The sequence below is a fragment of the Aphelocoma coerulescens genome, chromosome 7 (assembly GCF_041296385.1).
Source record: "Aphelocoma coerulescens isolate FSJ_1873_10779 chromosome 7, UR_Acoe_1.0, whole genome shotgun sequence".
NCBI classification, from domain to species: domain Eukaryota; kingdom Metazoa; phylum Chordata; class Aves; order Passeriformes; family Corvidae; genus Aphelocoma; species Aphelocoma coerulescens.
Genome location: NC_091021.1, coordinates 19,768,723 through 19,784,364, shown reverse-complemented (window position 1 = coordinate 19,784,364; position 15,642 = coordinate 19,768,723). Strand labels below are relative to the sequence as shown.

The 15,642-nt window shown below is 35.5% G+C and overlaps 1 protein-coding gene across 1 annotated transcript in view; it reads left to right on the top strand.

Moving 5' to 3' along the window:
* Positions 1 to 15,642, top strand: part of UBR3 (ubiquitin protein ligase E3 component n-recognin 3) — a 108,046-nt gene that overhangs the window by 51,273 nt on the left and 41,131 nt on the right. The window contains exons 25-28 of the mRNA XM_069020694.1: positions 3,189 to 3,277; positions 9,977 to 10,126; positions 10,640 to 10,773; positions 14,253 to 14,363. Coding sequence (XP_068876795.1) covers positions 3,189 to 3,277; positions 9,977 to 10,126; positions 10,640 to 10,773; positions 14,253 to 14,363 — 484 coding nt within the window. The remainder of the gene's footprint in view (positions 1 to 3,188; positions 3,278 to 9,976; positions 10,127 to 10,639; positions 10,774 to 14,252; positions 14,364 to 15,642) is intronic.

Here is a 15,642-nt window from a genome sequence, read left to right as displayed (position 1 = left end):
GGCATGAGAGTCCTATGGAAGAGGAATCAGCTAGGGGAGAGCAGCTAGAGCTGAGAAGAGAGGTGAAAGCTGGAGATGACAGGGATAGTATTGAAACTGGGCCTGGAAGGAGAAATCTTGTGGTCAACATACCAGTGAAAAAAAGAGAAGATGCCAGAGCAAGTGATTAGTTGATATGGGAAAGACTCAAGCTGGCAAGTGGGAATATTATGAATATATATGAAGAACTGGGTTGTTGGGACAAAAGTACTCAGAGAAGAGTAGCAAATGAAAAAAACACCAATTTTTAGTTAAAATCTCAGTGGGGAAGAATGTGGTCTTGAGAGTTAGCAGGAGAAGAGAATGTGGAATAGGAATGCAAATGTCTGGAGGCTTTGAATGAGACAGTTTGACATTTGGGGGATGTCATAAACTCAGCTGGAAAGAAGAGTTGGCTGGAGTGGGAAGAGACTGTCACTTGGCTGGTGCAAAAGACTGGAACATGGTATTTGAAGGGAGAGGACAGTGGACAGTGTTAGAAGGTTGGGGCACAGAAAGTGGTGAGCTCAGGTCAGAGTACTTGCTACAGTAGCTGAAATAGAGAGCATGGGCTGGAATGGACAAGAAGACAACTGAATACTTGTTCATGAAGTATTTTGAAGGGTTTATGTAACCAGACTATGTAGTTATGGTTCTAGAAATTTGGGTAGAAAAGTGCAGTCATCTAATCCAGTTGGTTTCTGGATTACCTTTATTTTTCTACTATTTTTATTTGTTTGAAAATAAATTTTTCATTAAATTCTCTGTGATATATCCAAGGCCTACACTGTACTGGAAAGTTACACATAAGAATATGGCAAATAGATTTAGTATATTCATATGTTACATACTTTACAAAGTAAAATTATTTTTGTCTTGCTAGTGTTTAATAGTTTAATTTTCAACATTGCTTGTAATGGTTCATTCAATGTGAGAAATAGCCAAGGTTTAGCATGTAAAATTGCTAATCAGAAAAGTCAGAATGAATAGCTGCTTTAGATAAAAGACAGCTACATTTTGGGCACCTAATCATTATTGTGGTACTCAATAGTGCTGGAGTTATGTACAGGAGGAGCACGGGCATCAATGAAACAAGTAACTTTTCATATAGTAAAGGGTAAGGTCATTCCTTTTCCCCTATAAAAGGATGTGGTGTTTTCAAGGATCTATGGGGAGGCACACTAAATTTTCAGTTAAGTTTGTGGGCTAAAGCAGTGGTGAAAGTAAATGTTTCCCATTCTTTGTTGTTCTGAGTGATTATTATTTTCTTCTCAAATTTATAATGATATTGGTGGAGCCATGAAGTTTATTAAAGGACAGTGTGATAACTGAAATTATTAAATTCATAGAGTGTTCATAAAACCAGGCTGCAATTTTTACTGTTTTGATTGTTTTGTTTTCTTTTTCCCCCCAATTCTGGTTTTGTATTCATGAAGACCGAGCAGACTGTGCACGTTAAGCGATTAGTTTTTTAGCTTGCTTCAATATATAATGGCATCACTCAGGCAATGGAGTGTTGCCATAGAAACTGAAATACAGAACTAGAAGCAAGCTTGAGCTGCTTGCAGTACTTTTTTCAATTGCAGTGTCATATTCCCATGGGCCATCATGGAAAATTACTGAGCTGTACTGAATCTGTCAGAGTTTGTTTATATCTTCCTATTAAATGCATCTATTTACAGTCACTCTGCTTTTAGTCAAGGTGTTTATTGAGAAATTTCCAGGGAGAAATAAATAAAACCAAGTCTAATGAATGCCCTGGTCTGATCTTCAGAATAATGAATCTTAGTGATGTTGTAAATAGAAGTTATTTTGAGAAATGGTGGCTGTACAATGTAGCAGATATATGGGCAGAGATATTTGGGTCTTTCAGATGTCTTTAAGAAAACAAGTTAGAAGCTTTGACTTATAAACAGGTCACCTCAGGATGACAGGTTACATTATACGAGCTGCTTTGGGCTTGTGCATGCCAGTTCCTGTGCCAGGACACTGAGTGCTTGAGACTAAAGGACTCACCCATCAGGGTATCAGGCACCAAGTGATGTTTTTAAAGCCCATGTTAGTTATCTAAATCATCTCTGAGCAGTGTGAAAATGCATTGTAAATGCTGATGCACAGAATTTGTAGCTATGATAGAGCTTCTGTAGCTGCACAGAGGGAACTCTGTGGGGAGGTGCTGTGTAAACCCCTCAGCTGAGGGCATGTTCTATGTGGTGTGCAGCTGTGGTGTAGGGCTTTTGTTTGGTTTTCCCACTTTCACTGTCCCATTTCCTCTATTTGTAAACTCATGTCAAAGTAAGGAAAATTAATGTTTATTTTCTTTATCTTTTTACGTCCGTCAATATTCCTCTACCCACTGCAGTATATATTTATATAGGGAGTTGTATAGGTGGTCATACAGCCTTGTACAGGTCACTGATACAGTTTAAATAGAAGGATAGACAAGAATAAGTCTCTAATGTCTTCCATTTGTAAATCCAGAGCTGTGACAAACAATGAGGAAAAAGTTAGCGAAGTCAGCTTGGCTTCAGGGAGATATGGGCTTTTAATCTGGATGTAATCTCAAGGTACTTTAAATCCCAGTATAAAAGCTGTTGGTGGCCAGAATCTTGGGTGGAAGTGGGGGAGAAGGAACCACTGTGAGCAGCCTTAGCTGGAAAATAAATTACTCATAATTGTTTCCCTTGCCATCAGTCTTGATATTGAAAGGGAGTGAGGTAGGCTTTTATTATTACTGTTATTATTAACTTTCAAATGTTGGTTTCTCACAGGAGTACTCATTTTTGTACAAATGACATTGCACTCTCTTTTTCTGCCCATGTGTAAAAGAGGAAAAAAGTTTCAAGACTAAGCTCTTGGATTCCTTTTCTTGCAATGTTTTGGCCTAATCTGTTAAAAGATCTTTTGGTGAACACCTTTGAAGGGTGTTTTAGGACAGGATTTTATTCAGTTTTTTCAGACTCAAAAGAAAGTAACACTAATTTTTTAAAAAACTCCACTTCTGAAGCAAGAGATTCCTTTTTTAGGTTTGGAAATTATTCCTTTATGTTAACCTTAATTTGGAGTGATACTGTTTAAGGTGGTAACTCTAATCAGCTTAACATTATAAAGTATTTTTTTTGCTCCATTATGTATGCTTATTTTTTCTTCTTCCCCCTTCTTTCACTTAGACGACAGAAGGCTAGAGAAAGGCAACAGAAATTGTTGGCTGAATTTGCCTCAAGGCAGAAAAGCTTCATGGAAACTGCCATGGATGTTGGTAAGTTTTTGTGTTGTTGACTGCTTGCTTTTATGTATTTTCCCACATGTTAGTATTAAGATTTTTACTCAGTTTAAAAAACAAAGACACACACAAAAAACCCTCAACCATCAACTACCCCAAACAAACAGGAAACCCTCCCCTCAGATTCCACTTTTGTATCCACTTGTTAACTTTATACTCTTAAGAAGCTGAACTTTGTTTTATAGGACAGATATTACTGAATACATAATTGCTAAATAATAAATTAAATCTGTAGGACATAAATTTATTCCTAGTTTTTCTTAATATACAGTAGGTGAAATGTATAAATATGTGATATATTTTATTTACCTTTAATATAAAATGTCCCCAAATTAATTTGTCTTTTTAAGACTGTGTTTTCTTTAACCTGTAATAATACAGTTTAAGATTATTTCTTCATAGAGTCTCAAATTTTAATAAGGTAAAACTTTTGCCTTTTAAATGTATTTATGGATCTAAGGAAAACATAATTTTTGGATCACCTTACTTACTGTAAGTGGTAACATTGTATTCTACTTCAAATACTGGCTTTACAGCACAATCAGTTCTTGTTTTTCTTGAGGATGAATTCTTTCAGATTCTGCTGTGTAGAAGTGCATAGTCCTGATTAGTTTGTGTTTAACTGAAGAATGGAAAATACTTTTGTCATTTGAGCCACTTCATTGAAAATTAGCCCTTCTGAAAAATAAGAAAAAGTGGGGATCTTCCCCCCCTCTTCCATCAAGTACCATGTGCTATGAAGTTTTGGTTTGGGTTTAAGCATTGGTTAGAAATATTTTGACAACTGTATTTGCTGAAAAAGTTTGTCTTTTGAAATTGTTAATTCCCTCCAGTTCATAGGTTGCTGAGATTTATTCATTTATGCTTTCTAAGGTTTTGGATCCAGGAATCTCGGATGGGGCTCTGAGCAGCCTGATCTAGTGGAAGATGTCCCTGCCCACAGCAGGAGGGTTGGAACTTGATGATCTTTAAGATCCCATCCAACCCAGACTTTCTAAGATTCTATGAAATTAATCACTGTATATATGATGTTACATTTGGAGGGTGTGCAATACACTTATTTTTTATCTTTGAACTTCGTATTGTAAGTCAGCATCATTAAATGGGTAGCTATTTCTTTGTAATCTGTTGAAGTAAGGAAGAAGGGAGGAAGAACCTTGCAGTTCTCCTTATTAAAAATTAAGTTTTTATACAGTCATGGCTAATTGAAAGTAACTGGGAAACTTTGATTCTTCAGTCACCTATATTTTGAATTCTTCATATTGCAACTTTGATGGGTTTATTTATGAAATCAGATGTATGTGTATATATATAGATATGGATATAGATATACCTGTCAATGGCTATATAGCTAATTTGTATATATACATAAATGTGCATAAGTACTTCCATGCATAAGCTTTATAAGCTATATTTAAGATAACTGCTTTGATTTGTGGATGAATCATAGTAGCTAAATCAGAAAATTACGCAGCATTTATTTTTGTGAAGGACTGGGAACACTTAGCTTTTAGTTAATTAATACTAAATTCTCAGCTAGGCAGACCTGGGCCTTTGTGTTTATGATTGTGCATTAAAAAGTTCTTGGGCATGCAAGATTTAAATCGCTTACTTCTTAGTATTTAAAGAATTAATAACTTCAGGTGCCTCAAAGTAAAGTGTCGTGTTTGCTGTCAATTATACCAGGTTGTGCACACCACTTGATAGAATCAACTTAATGAAGTACATTTTCATAAAGTTATTCTACATAAAGACATTTGGCAACAACTTAATAGAATTCCAGGCATTGTGTTACTCTGCCTTTTCACTGTTTCAGTGTCTTGTATGTTGACATCCTATTTTCTGACTTTGTTATGAAAATACACTGAATATAGTCCAGTATTAACTAGCTTTTATGTTCTGACTGGCATTAAAATAGCTTGCTGAGAGTAAGTGCATATACCATTATAGTGCATGGGGTTTGTTTTAAAATTTAGATTAATTTTTGCCAGGAATATTTTCTTCAGTTTGTTGAATCTAAGTGGTTTGTTTAGCTGTGAATTCAGTCTCTCTATGTTACAAAAAATTAGTGAAAATGTTGCAGAAACTATTGTTACTCTAATTTTAAAGCACAAGACCCAGTAAGAATTCTGAAACTAGTCTTTCTGGAGTGATTCAATTTAAAACTACTCTTATGTAATTCATAGGTTTACCCTGAATTGTATCATAGCAGTGCTGAAATAGCTGTTTGAAAATAAAAGAATCCTTTCTTACTAAAATCAGTAAGAATTCATTCCTCTCTCACGCAAAGTCTGTTACCTGTTACTTTTATTATAGATTGAAGGTCAGCAGTAGGTTTATTTCTTAATTTTGTTCACTTATTGTAACGGTAATAATACTGTCAAAAATGCAGGGATGGTGGGGCCTCAGCTCCCTTGTTTTGTCACTGTTTTAGTTGGTGTCATTTGGGCAAATTTATATTATCATCATTATTATCTATTAAAACTTCAACTATGAAAAATAGATGTGATTCAATGGTAAAATGTGAGAACTGCTGTAATTGGTTTTGGGTATAGCATTTAAAAACTTCATAATGCCTTTCTATTGACAGTTGTAGAAGATTGGAAATAGTCTAAAAATAAATGTGTCTAGGAAGAGCTAGGAATACTGGAGACTAGCCAAAGTTTAAAGGTTATTTTATTAAAACCCATATACTTCATGGTTTCTAAAGTGTTTAATAAAGTCCACAGAGGCATTGTTAATGTCCCGAGATAATTCCTCTTTGATTATTGGGATGCTGCAATGAAACATGGCTTAAAAGGAAGTTACCTAATTACATGTTAATTATTCAGTATTAAATGGATCTTATTTTACCAGCAGAATTTATTTATTTGGATTGAAATACACAAATTCATTTGAGATTCTGAAAATAAAGGTTGGCATTTTCTTTCACATGGTTACTGTAGAAAAAATTCCAATTATGTAGCACTTCCCATTTGTGCCCCCTGTTACTTCCTATTTATATTCTGTGACATCTGCAGAGCTTCATTGCCATTCAAGCTTGCCTGGAAGTAATTAGGTGAAATTTAGAAACAGTTATGTTAATGAACTAGGATAGAACAGCATCCACTGTGCTGTCTTTAGCTATTTGTCTGCAGGATAAACAAAAAAAGGAGAAAAATAAACCAAGAAAAGTGCTCTAAGAACAGCAAATAGAGCTCTTGAAATGTCTGAGGAGACTGTCCAGAGAGTCCAAATCGTGGACTCAGTTTCAGCTCCAGAGGCCTTCCCGGCTCCTGGTTACAGCTCTTCTGAGCTCTTTGAGGGCACTGCCTCAGGGTGAGACCATGGTTTATCTTGTGATGTGGAACTCTGTGCAAGGGATTTTTGAACCTTCATAACCTTCAGGAGGGACTTGATAAGAACAAAAATAAACCACCCAGTTCTAGGTTAATAGTAGCCTTTAACAAATTATGGTGATACTTGTAAAGATCTGTCTATCTGAATTTTATAAAAACAAAATATGATCCATTCCAGGCAAGCTGCCAAACTACTTATCCTATGGAAAATTTGTGAATTGGTTACGTTGTTAATTATAAATAAGGTATCTTTCATTTCTTCAATAGTTTTCTTGTCTCTGAAGTGGCCAGTGTGATTTTTAGACTTTTTTAATGCATCCTGATAAGCATTCAGATGATGTTTTATGTCTTTCTTACAATGTGTGTCTTAGGAAGATGTCTTTTTGTCCTTCATGCAACATTCCTTAGTTAGACTTGAAAAGAAGCACAGAGTTTTAATGCAAGGCGACATGTATTTCCTAACACTCAATCTTCTGAACCCAGATAGAAAAATAAATTAGGTACTGATCTCTTGAGAATATGTATGCTGGGTCAGGGCACAGAATATTAGCATACTAATGGTTGCTTTGATACCAAGGGGCCGCTTTGACACAATGTGTACAGCAGGACAAATGTTGACTACAGTCAGTGGAGATTGTGAACTATATTTACTGTGTTTACAAAGCCCTTTTGGTTTTGGGGTTTTGCTGGGTAGGAAAAATAATGGAATGCATGCTTAGCTCTGTAGAGTAGAAGTGAAATTAAATTTAGGTAGCAACTCGTTCTGCAGTACATCAGTGTGCTAGATTTTAGCAGATTGATCAGTAATTTCTTAGGAAGTAGGAAGTGCTAGGTTTTTGTAACTTTGTGTCTCTGCTTCTGTTGGTACAAAACTAAACAAAGAGCTAAATAATTAACTTTTAAAAAACTCTTGGGAACTGTAGGGTTTGCCTCTTCCCTGGATTTCTGTCACAGTTTAAATTTTTTCATCCTCCTTCAGTGTTTTAAGGTTCATGTTTATTCAGATTTGTGAAATCATTCACAAGGACAAAGAAAAGTTCCAGAACCCACTGTAAGGGGATGAGGTGTACTACAACGTTAGACAAATCCTGTGAGAGAAACTTGGTGAACTGATACCAGTACCATGTGTCTTACCTTGTATTTTTCATTGGCTCCTTCTTCACACACATTGACATCATTAGGACAAGTCTCTGTGAAATCAATTGGGTTAAATCTTTGGAGCTAGTTTAAGTGAGTAATTGAGGTTTATCAGAGTCCATTCAAAAAGAATTGAGGGGTTTTGTTTTGTTACAGTTTTTCTGGTATGCTTACTTATTTGAGATTTTAATTTCTTGCCAATATCCCTTTGTTTTCTTTTACTAGCTCTGGCACAAATTATTTTATTAGGAAGTCTTCCTTACTGCTAGTAGCTTACTTTCCTTGAAATTTTGTTGTTCACCAGAGTAGCCTAGCTGTATCTGCATCTAAGTATTTGTGAAGGAAGCATGCACTTGATTATGGAGTTCTAAAATTAAATTAGCCTGATTTTTATGTGCCTGTTCCCTACAGGCAATAAAAGTATAAATTGCATATATTGAACTGGTTTTAAACACATTTAAAATCCTAAGTTCTGGGATTTTTTTTTTCCCTTCAGGTTAAAAATAGGCAATTTATGATGAATGAATGGTATTTTGTAAATTAAATATTGACAGATTTTGATGACTTCCATTGAATTGTTCCAAATCAGATTGATACACTGTATTCTCTTTCTACACTTCTGAAAAATACTGAATGGATGCATATTTTCTGTTGCATTGACAGTATTTCAGAAAGAGAGTAAAAAGCTGAAACTCTATTCCTTGTCATTTCTTGCCTTTGATATATAGGTGTACATGAGTATGCATTACACAGTTATGAGGTGATGTCAAATATAAAAAGTAGAAGTTAGTGTTTACTTCCTCCCTTCTGTGCTACAGTGTTTGCTTCTAGGTTTGCTGGATGTTTTGGACATTTGCAGTTGATGCATCGTGCTTTTTGTTTCATTGTACATCGAGCTGCCACTAGATGGTGATAGACATGTGTACAATATTAGCAACTGCACGTCACTGAAGATCAGGGTTCATTTTCATATGACCCTCAATAACTGGCTGGGAAATCAGTAGTTACTAAAACAGTGTAATTTTTATTCAGCCCTGTGAGCAAGAGCATTGCATGGAGCTTTTTACAGCAAAGAAATATTCTGTGTGACACCCAACACACCTCTCCTTACGGCAGCAGCCTCCTCTGCCAAACCTGTAGCAGACTTTCAGAAGACAGCAGTTCTCCTAAAAGCAATTCTGCATGAGGACTGTTGCTGTACTCAAGGTTTTTGGATTCTCTATCCAGTACCTCAGGCTACCTAATCAGAGAGATAAAGGATATGGTTGAAGGTAGGGAGGAAGTGTTTTCCTTCAGAAAAAATCGTGTTCTAGGAAAGACACAAAGAACCCACATATTCTAGATTAACAGGCTGACTGTATATGTTCTTGAGCAGTCAGGAGTGGATATTTATTCCTAAGGTGCTTTTCTTTTGAGCCAATAAAGAATTCTTACCTTTGTTTGTAAGGTAACATAAAATGGCTTGCCCTGAAATCAGCACCACCAACTGTCATGTGATCGAAGCTATATCAGTGCAATGGCTTTGATAATTCAGAGCTGGACCTTAGCCTTGAACGTTTCTGTGCACCTAGGAAGGAGTAATGTGGCCCATAAAGAAAACAGATCTCTGACACATCTTGTGTACAGTAAATGTTAAGCTAAACATCTGCTGCATCACAGCTGGTTGCTTTCTTAATGCACCCCAAATTCTTAAAGATTGTCCAAGTTTCATATTGAAAAAAATACTGGTTTAGTTGCACATTTCATTCACCATGTCTAAGCATCTTAAAATTATTTCTAAGTTGTCCAGGTTAACTTTTTTCTTCTAGTGGTTGTTTCAGTCAGCTATGAGCAAATCTGGTTTTACTAGAGATTCCTATCCGTTGCCCTTCGTCTCTCTATGTTCAAAGTTTTCAGTATAATATCTAATGAAATAGAAATTAGATCCCTGTTTTATAGAAGTTTTAAGGAGATCAAGTTTAATACGAAACTTGAATGAATTGTTTAATTCCACAGGGAGTAATTTTGCCTATGGAAAAACATGTTCTTCATTGTAGGTGTCTTTCTTGGAAGCAGAAAGGTTCATTTCAAGCAACTGACAATGTTTTAGTTGTAGATAAACGAGAGAAATTATTGTGTAGTTTTTTCATCCCTACCTCAATGCAGATGCAAGTGGATTTCTTTACTTCTGTTTAATATAAATTTTCTTACTTGTTTTTAGAATCGCCGGATGCTGATATTGCCATGGAGGTAGCTACATCAGAACAGCATGTTTCTGAGGCAATATATGATTGTGTTATTTGTGGACAAAGTGGCCCTTCTACTGAAGACAGACCTACAGGGCTAGTCGTACTATTACAAGCATCCTCAGGTATAAATATGTGGCTTGTAGGAAAAGCAGTGTTTCTGCAGCTTTTAGCATTTGTGCACAAATCCTGTTGTGTCTTGTGAAGTCTGGAGCCACAGGGTTTCCTAATTTTTTTGTGGATGGTCCTCTGTGAGACACATTAGGGACTTTTTAAATGTTTGGGGAAAGAGCGAACAGTTTAATTCCCTCCTACTTCGTATAGGTTTTGTAGGTGCAGCAGTGCATTACAGACCTGCAGGAATAATCAGTACTGAAAGGAAAAGAAAATTAAACAGCTATCAGTGTGTCTGCATGTAGATATGAGTGTTTGTGGATATAGGTGTGTGTTTATATATGTGTATTTCACGTACAAGTGCAAAAGCACAACTTCCAGTATTTGGATTGTTCAGTAAGTTTTGACTTTTTAACATTAACAAAGCACATTATAGTTACAAACCAAAATTGCCTGATTGTTTTCTTAATTGTTTAGCCAGTTGTTACCCATTGCATTGTGTATTGCTGCTTTTCTTCACACAGTGTTGGGGCAATGCCGCAATAGCACTGAGCCAAAGAGACTCCCAACTACTGAGGAGGAGCAGATCTATCCCTGGGATACCTGTGCTGCACTGCACGACGTGAGGCTGACAACTCTACAGCGATACTTCAAAGATGTAAGCATTTCACGGGAACAAGACTACCACTTAAGAAAAAATTGTGTGTAAAAAGATACATGAAATTACAACTTAGAGTTTTCTTCTAATTTCATTTCTACATTTAGTGAATGCTTTTTCATGTTGCAGTCATTCTGAAGGGTTTACATTTGATAGGGTCTTTATTTTTAAATAGTGTCTGGCTTTCCCCAGTTATATTTTTGGCAATAGGCATCTAGTATATCTACAGGCTACATAGTCATTAAATATCTGCACAGATATTATCTAGAAGCAGGTATTTCACAATCCAGTGTGACCACACAATTGAAATGTAGGTTTGCTGTCTAAGCAAACACCAGTTCTCTTGTAGCCATTCAGAGAACCCAGTCAAGGAATTGCTCTTATTCAGGTAAAAGTGTTTTGGCAGCACAGAGTAAGTGGAAAGAGTTGTTTTAATCTGTAACAGTTTCCTGAGCCACTACAGAGAAGGGGAGTATGAGTGGATGGGAAGGAGAAACCAGTAGAACGCACCCTCTTCTACTGAATCCTCTACTCTGCACAATATCTGAAGTTCAATTTTACATTAATTGGTAATAAATGTCTGCTTTGCAGTTCTGTTAGCTGTTCCAAACAGAGTTTTACATTACTTCACAAACCCAAATTACAGCTTTTCACGTTTAATTTTGAGAGCCAATTCTTGTTGCTTAAGAGGACATGTTAAATTGTAGACCTTTGGGGAAGTACTGCCTTTGACTTCCCTTGCTAGTGCCTAAAAGAGCTATGTAAGATAATACACAACTGTTCTGAGAAATCATTCTCAGGGAGAATAATACGGAAACTGTGACCCTAAATTAGCTTCTATAGACTAGTCCTAGGTGAGATGCCAGCTTTTCAGCATCTCTAAGCAATGAGCCTTTAGAAGCTTAAATATTGGCTTTAAATTGGAAAAACTGGCAATTTTTATTCTAACACAGTTGCTAGCTTTTTCATAATGACATCTGCAGATAACTAAAATTTGCCAACTGCAGCCAAGCTTGCTTATATAGATTAATGTAGAGTAAAATTCATAATTGTTTTGATACAGTCTTAAAAATTGGTCAATCTTTTCAGAAAGCAACTTATTCGAAGGCAAATATCATGCATTTCCTTGCTAGAAAGCAAAACTCTTAAAACCCTAAGCAAAAAATTATTTTTTAACATAGGATTTTTTAGCTAAGAAAGAATCTGAGGAGAAGCTTTTCTTCTTTTGACATTGATGATACTGGTTTAGTGTTTCAGATAGTTAATTAATATTTTTTCCTGCTGAAGTGATAAAAATCATTGAAGTAGTGCTGAAGTGGAGCTTTACTTTTGCATATTTGCATATTACAAATGGAAGGAGTTCCAAGTAAAACGTTACCAAGAACTTGATCTTACTAGAGTGTATGTTTCCCTTTTTGTGCAGTAACACTATCAGCAGATTAGTCTAACATACGCTGTAATGCAGTGAGCAAATGCATCCTGCTGTCAAAATATTCCAGTCCTCATTCAAACATTAGTCGAATTGGCTATTTTTGCTTGCATGTTTTCAGGTCACTACTGTGCTAAAAAAAAGTCTCTGCATGAAAGAACTAATCCTTAAATTGCTTTTGACATAAAAATGGAAACATTGCTAGTATCTTGAGTGTCTTGTTCAGCTGAACTAAGCAATAAAAAGTCCCTTTGTTTATCAACTGTATCCTCTCCAACATGTGTCCTTCCTCTAATGGATTTCAGGAGGCAAGTGAATAATTTCACTTAGATGTAAACATTTTAAGTTTTGAAATATGATCTAGCTTATTCTGCTAGAAGAAAAGAAATCAACAAGAAGTGCCATTCAGAAGCTACATGCTGCATAGAGGTTGGGCAAACCAGATCACTTCTCTCCATAGAGATTCCTTTATGCACTTTCTTGCCTGGAATTTGATGCTTTCTGTCAGGGGGTAGAGTTCTCGCCCATTAAAGGAAAAATCACTGAAAGTGATTATTTTTAATATGGAGAGGTATGACTAAGGATTAGGAGATAAAATTTCATATACTGCATTGATAGGACTATTTTCAGAATCACACAGTACTCTGTAACCAATAGTTTGATATAGGTGTGCTCCATCCCAAGCCTATGGCTTGCTTTGGAATCTCCTTTATTTCTGAGCTCAAGAGTAAAAGAGTAAAGCCTTTCTGGCTAAGACTTTGGGGTTGTTTTGTTGTTTGGGGTTTTTTTTTTCTTCTTTTTGCAAGTGCTACTCAATAGCCTCATTATATACCTGCAGTAAATAATGATTTTCTGAATGAGCCATGGGTCCTGCAGGGCTTAGCCAGATATATCATACAACCTTTTTAATGCTGCAGTCTACTAAATCATGCAGGAACCAGCAGGGGAAAGTCTTTCCTATATTATAGTCTGAGAGGCTCACAGCACATTATGAAGGGCAAGGTTGAGCCATGGTAAACAGGAACATGTCCCATAGATAAAATTTGTAATTTTGCTTTGACTTCCTGCTCATATGCAGGGGAAAAAAAAAAAAAAAAAAAAAAAAAAAGAGATGCTAGGACACCCTTAGAAAATGCAAGTATCAGAGTTATTCATGGTACCCTGCCTTTATATCATACCTTAAGACCATTTTAGGGTGAGTGTACACTAAAAATTGTTTTCCAATTCTGGTAGCCATAAATCTTTCTCTGTTCTTTAAATGTACATTTCAGTCTGTGTATGAAATTTTTGAGAAATGGAGATTTAATACTTAGACTGACTATAGTTAGATATTCTGCAAGAGAATTTTCTAGATATCCTGATAAGTGTGACAGAGGTGATTGTTTCTTCAGTTCATTATTTCCTGAATAAAAGATACCAGTGGGGTAACTTTCTTGGACTTGTGGGCTGTAAGTGCAGTCTTCGAATAAGGCCAATGTTTTCAAAACAAGCCTAGTACAAAACTGAGCTCACTAAACAAATATTTGTTCTCTTTTCCAATTATGGTGAGTTATATATGATGCTGTTCAAAAACTCATTAAAACCCGTAAGTGTTTACACTAAATGTTAATAACAGAGTGGGGTTTAATTATATAACTGTGGTATTGTTATTTTGGTTATCTACAAAATAGAATGAAATGTGTTGGAACAGTATATTGCCCTAGTAAATGGGATAACTTCTGCTCTTGGAACAGCTGTTGGAGTTAGACCCACCTTCATGCTGTAATACAAGAGGTTCCTTAAAGAAGTCATTTTAAGTGACAAGAACTGCAGAAGTTTAATTTAACTATTTGGCTCTTTGTTGGGAAGAATGGCATAATGGCAGCCATGTCAGTCAGCATAAATAAACACTTTATAAAATGGATTTTTTAATTTATTTCCTCAGGATATCTTTTAATTAGATAGCATGCAAATAAAAATCTGTGTATCTTGTAAATCTTGAAGTTTTGGCAAATACTTTTATATCTTTATATATAATTGTTTTTTTCTTACTGTTTTTGCTTTGTTTTAGAGCTCCTGCCTACAAGCAGTGTCAATAGGCTGGGAAGGTGGTGTTTATGTACAAACTTGTGGTCACACTTTACACATAGATTGTCACAAATCTTACATGGAATCCTTACGAGTAAGTAAAACTGAAGATCATATTTGTTTATTTGGATCTGAACTGCTCTTACTGAAATCAATTAGATTTATGCTGTTCAAATCAGATCAATCACATGTTATGTATGAATGTACACAATGGTTTTATTATGTTTTAAGAACTTAATAACTTAATCTCTCATTATTAACAAAAGTACTTTGTTTTCAGTTATTCTGATATATGAGAAAAAATACTTTACAAAATTAACCGGCGCATAAAAAATAAAGACTAAGTGATGACTTCTTGTTTTATGTGAACTAGCGTTTTGGTTCAAGATTACTTTACAGGATATATCTTCAGGTTTTTGGTTTGGTGGGTTTTTTGGTGGTTTTTTTTGTGTGTGTGTTTGGGGGGGCCTTTTGTTTCTTGTTGGGTGGGAGAGGTTGTAATTTTTGGTGATTTCTTCCCATTTTGAGAAAACCTGTGAGCAATTCCTTGTATTTTCAGTATCAGCATTGCTCATACTGTGAAACTTAACCTTTAAACAAACTAGGTGTGCAACCTTTCATGGATCCCATGATTAATTGTTCTTGTCCATATTAATTTAAATTTGCTTGCAGCGGTAATTGTGTCATCAAGACAAATATAAAATAATACAAAAAAATATAAAATAATAAAGCAGCAAAATCTGGACTTTCATGGTAGAGTCTCACTTTACAGAATTTTGGAAAAGTTATGCTTTGCATCATTTAAATTCTGAAGTAATTTTTCTGGTGGATTCTCTTTTAAACTTGAAATAAACTGTTATTCCACGTAATTGTATTCTTGAAGATTTCTAGATTATTTAAGTGAGCTTCTGATCCTAGCGCGTTTTACTGGTACCTAGATGAGCACATGATAGTGTTGACTATTTACTACCATTTTTAGAACCAAAATAGTTTATACAGACCTATGTTCATCTGGATAAAATTATTTTTACATAGTACAGTCAGATACCAACATGGGAAACCATGGAGGCAGTTCATGAAGCTGAAGCAAGGTTGCTTGCCAGTTAAGAGGAATACTGAGGACATGTCCTCATTTCCCAAACATGTACTTCTGTGTCCATTTTTTGATCCTTCATGTGATACAAGAAATAATCAGGGTTCTTCTCATGCTGCCCACCACTGGCTACGTGATTTGGTTTTTTCAGCTGTACTTGGATTCTCAAACTTTATGGGAATTGTCAGAAAGAGACAACATGCATGAAATGTTGGAAATAGTCCATTGAAGTCTTTCTACTTTATTATGGGGATATTGTTGACAATGGAGAATACTTAAA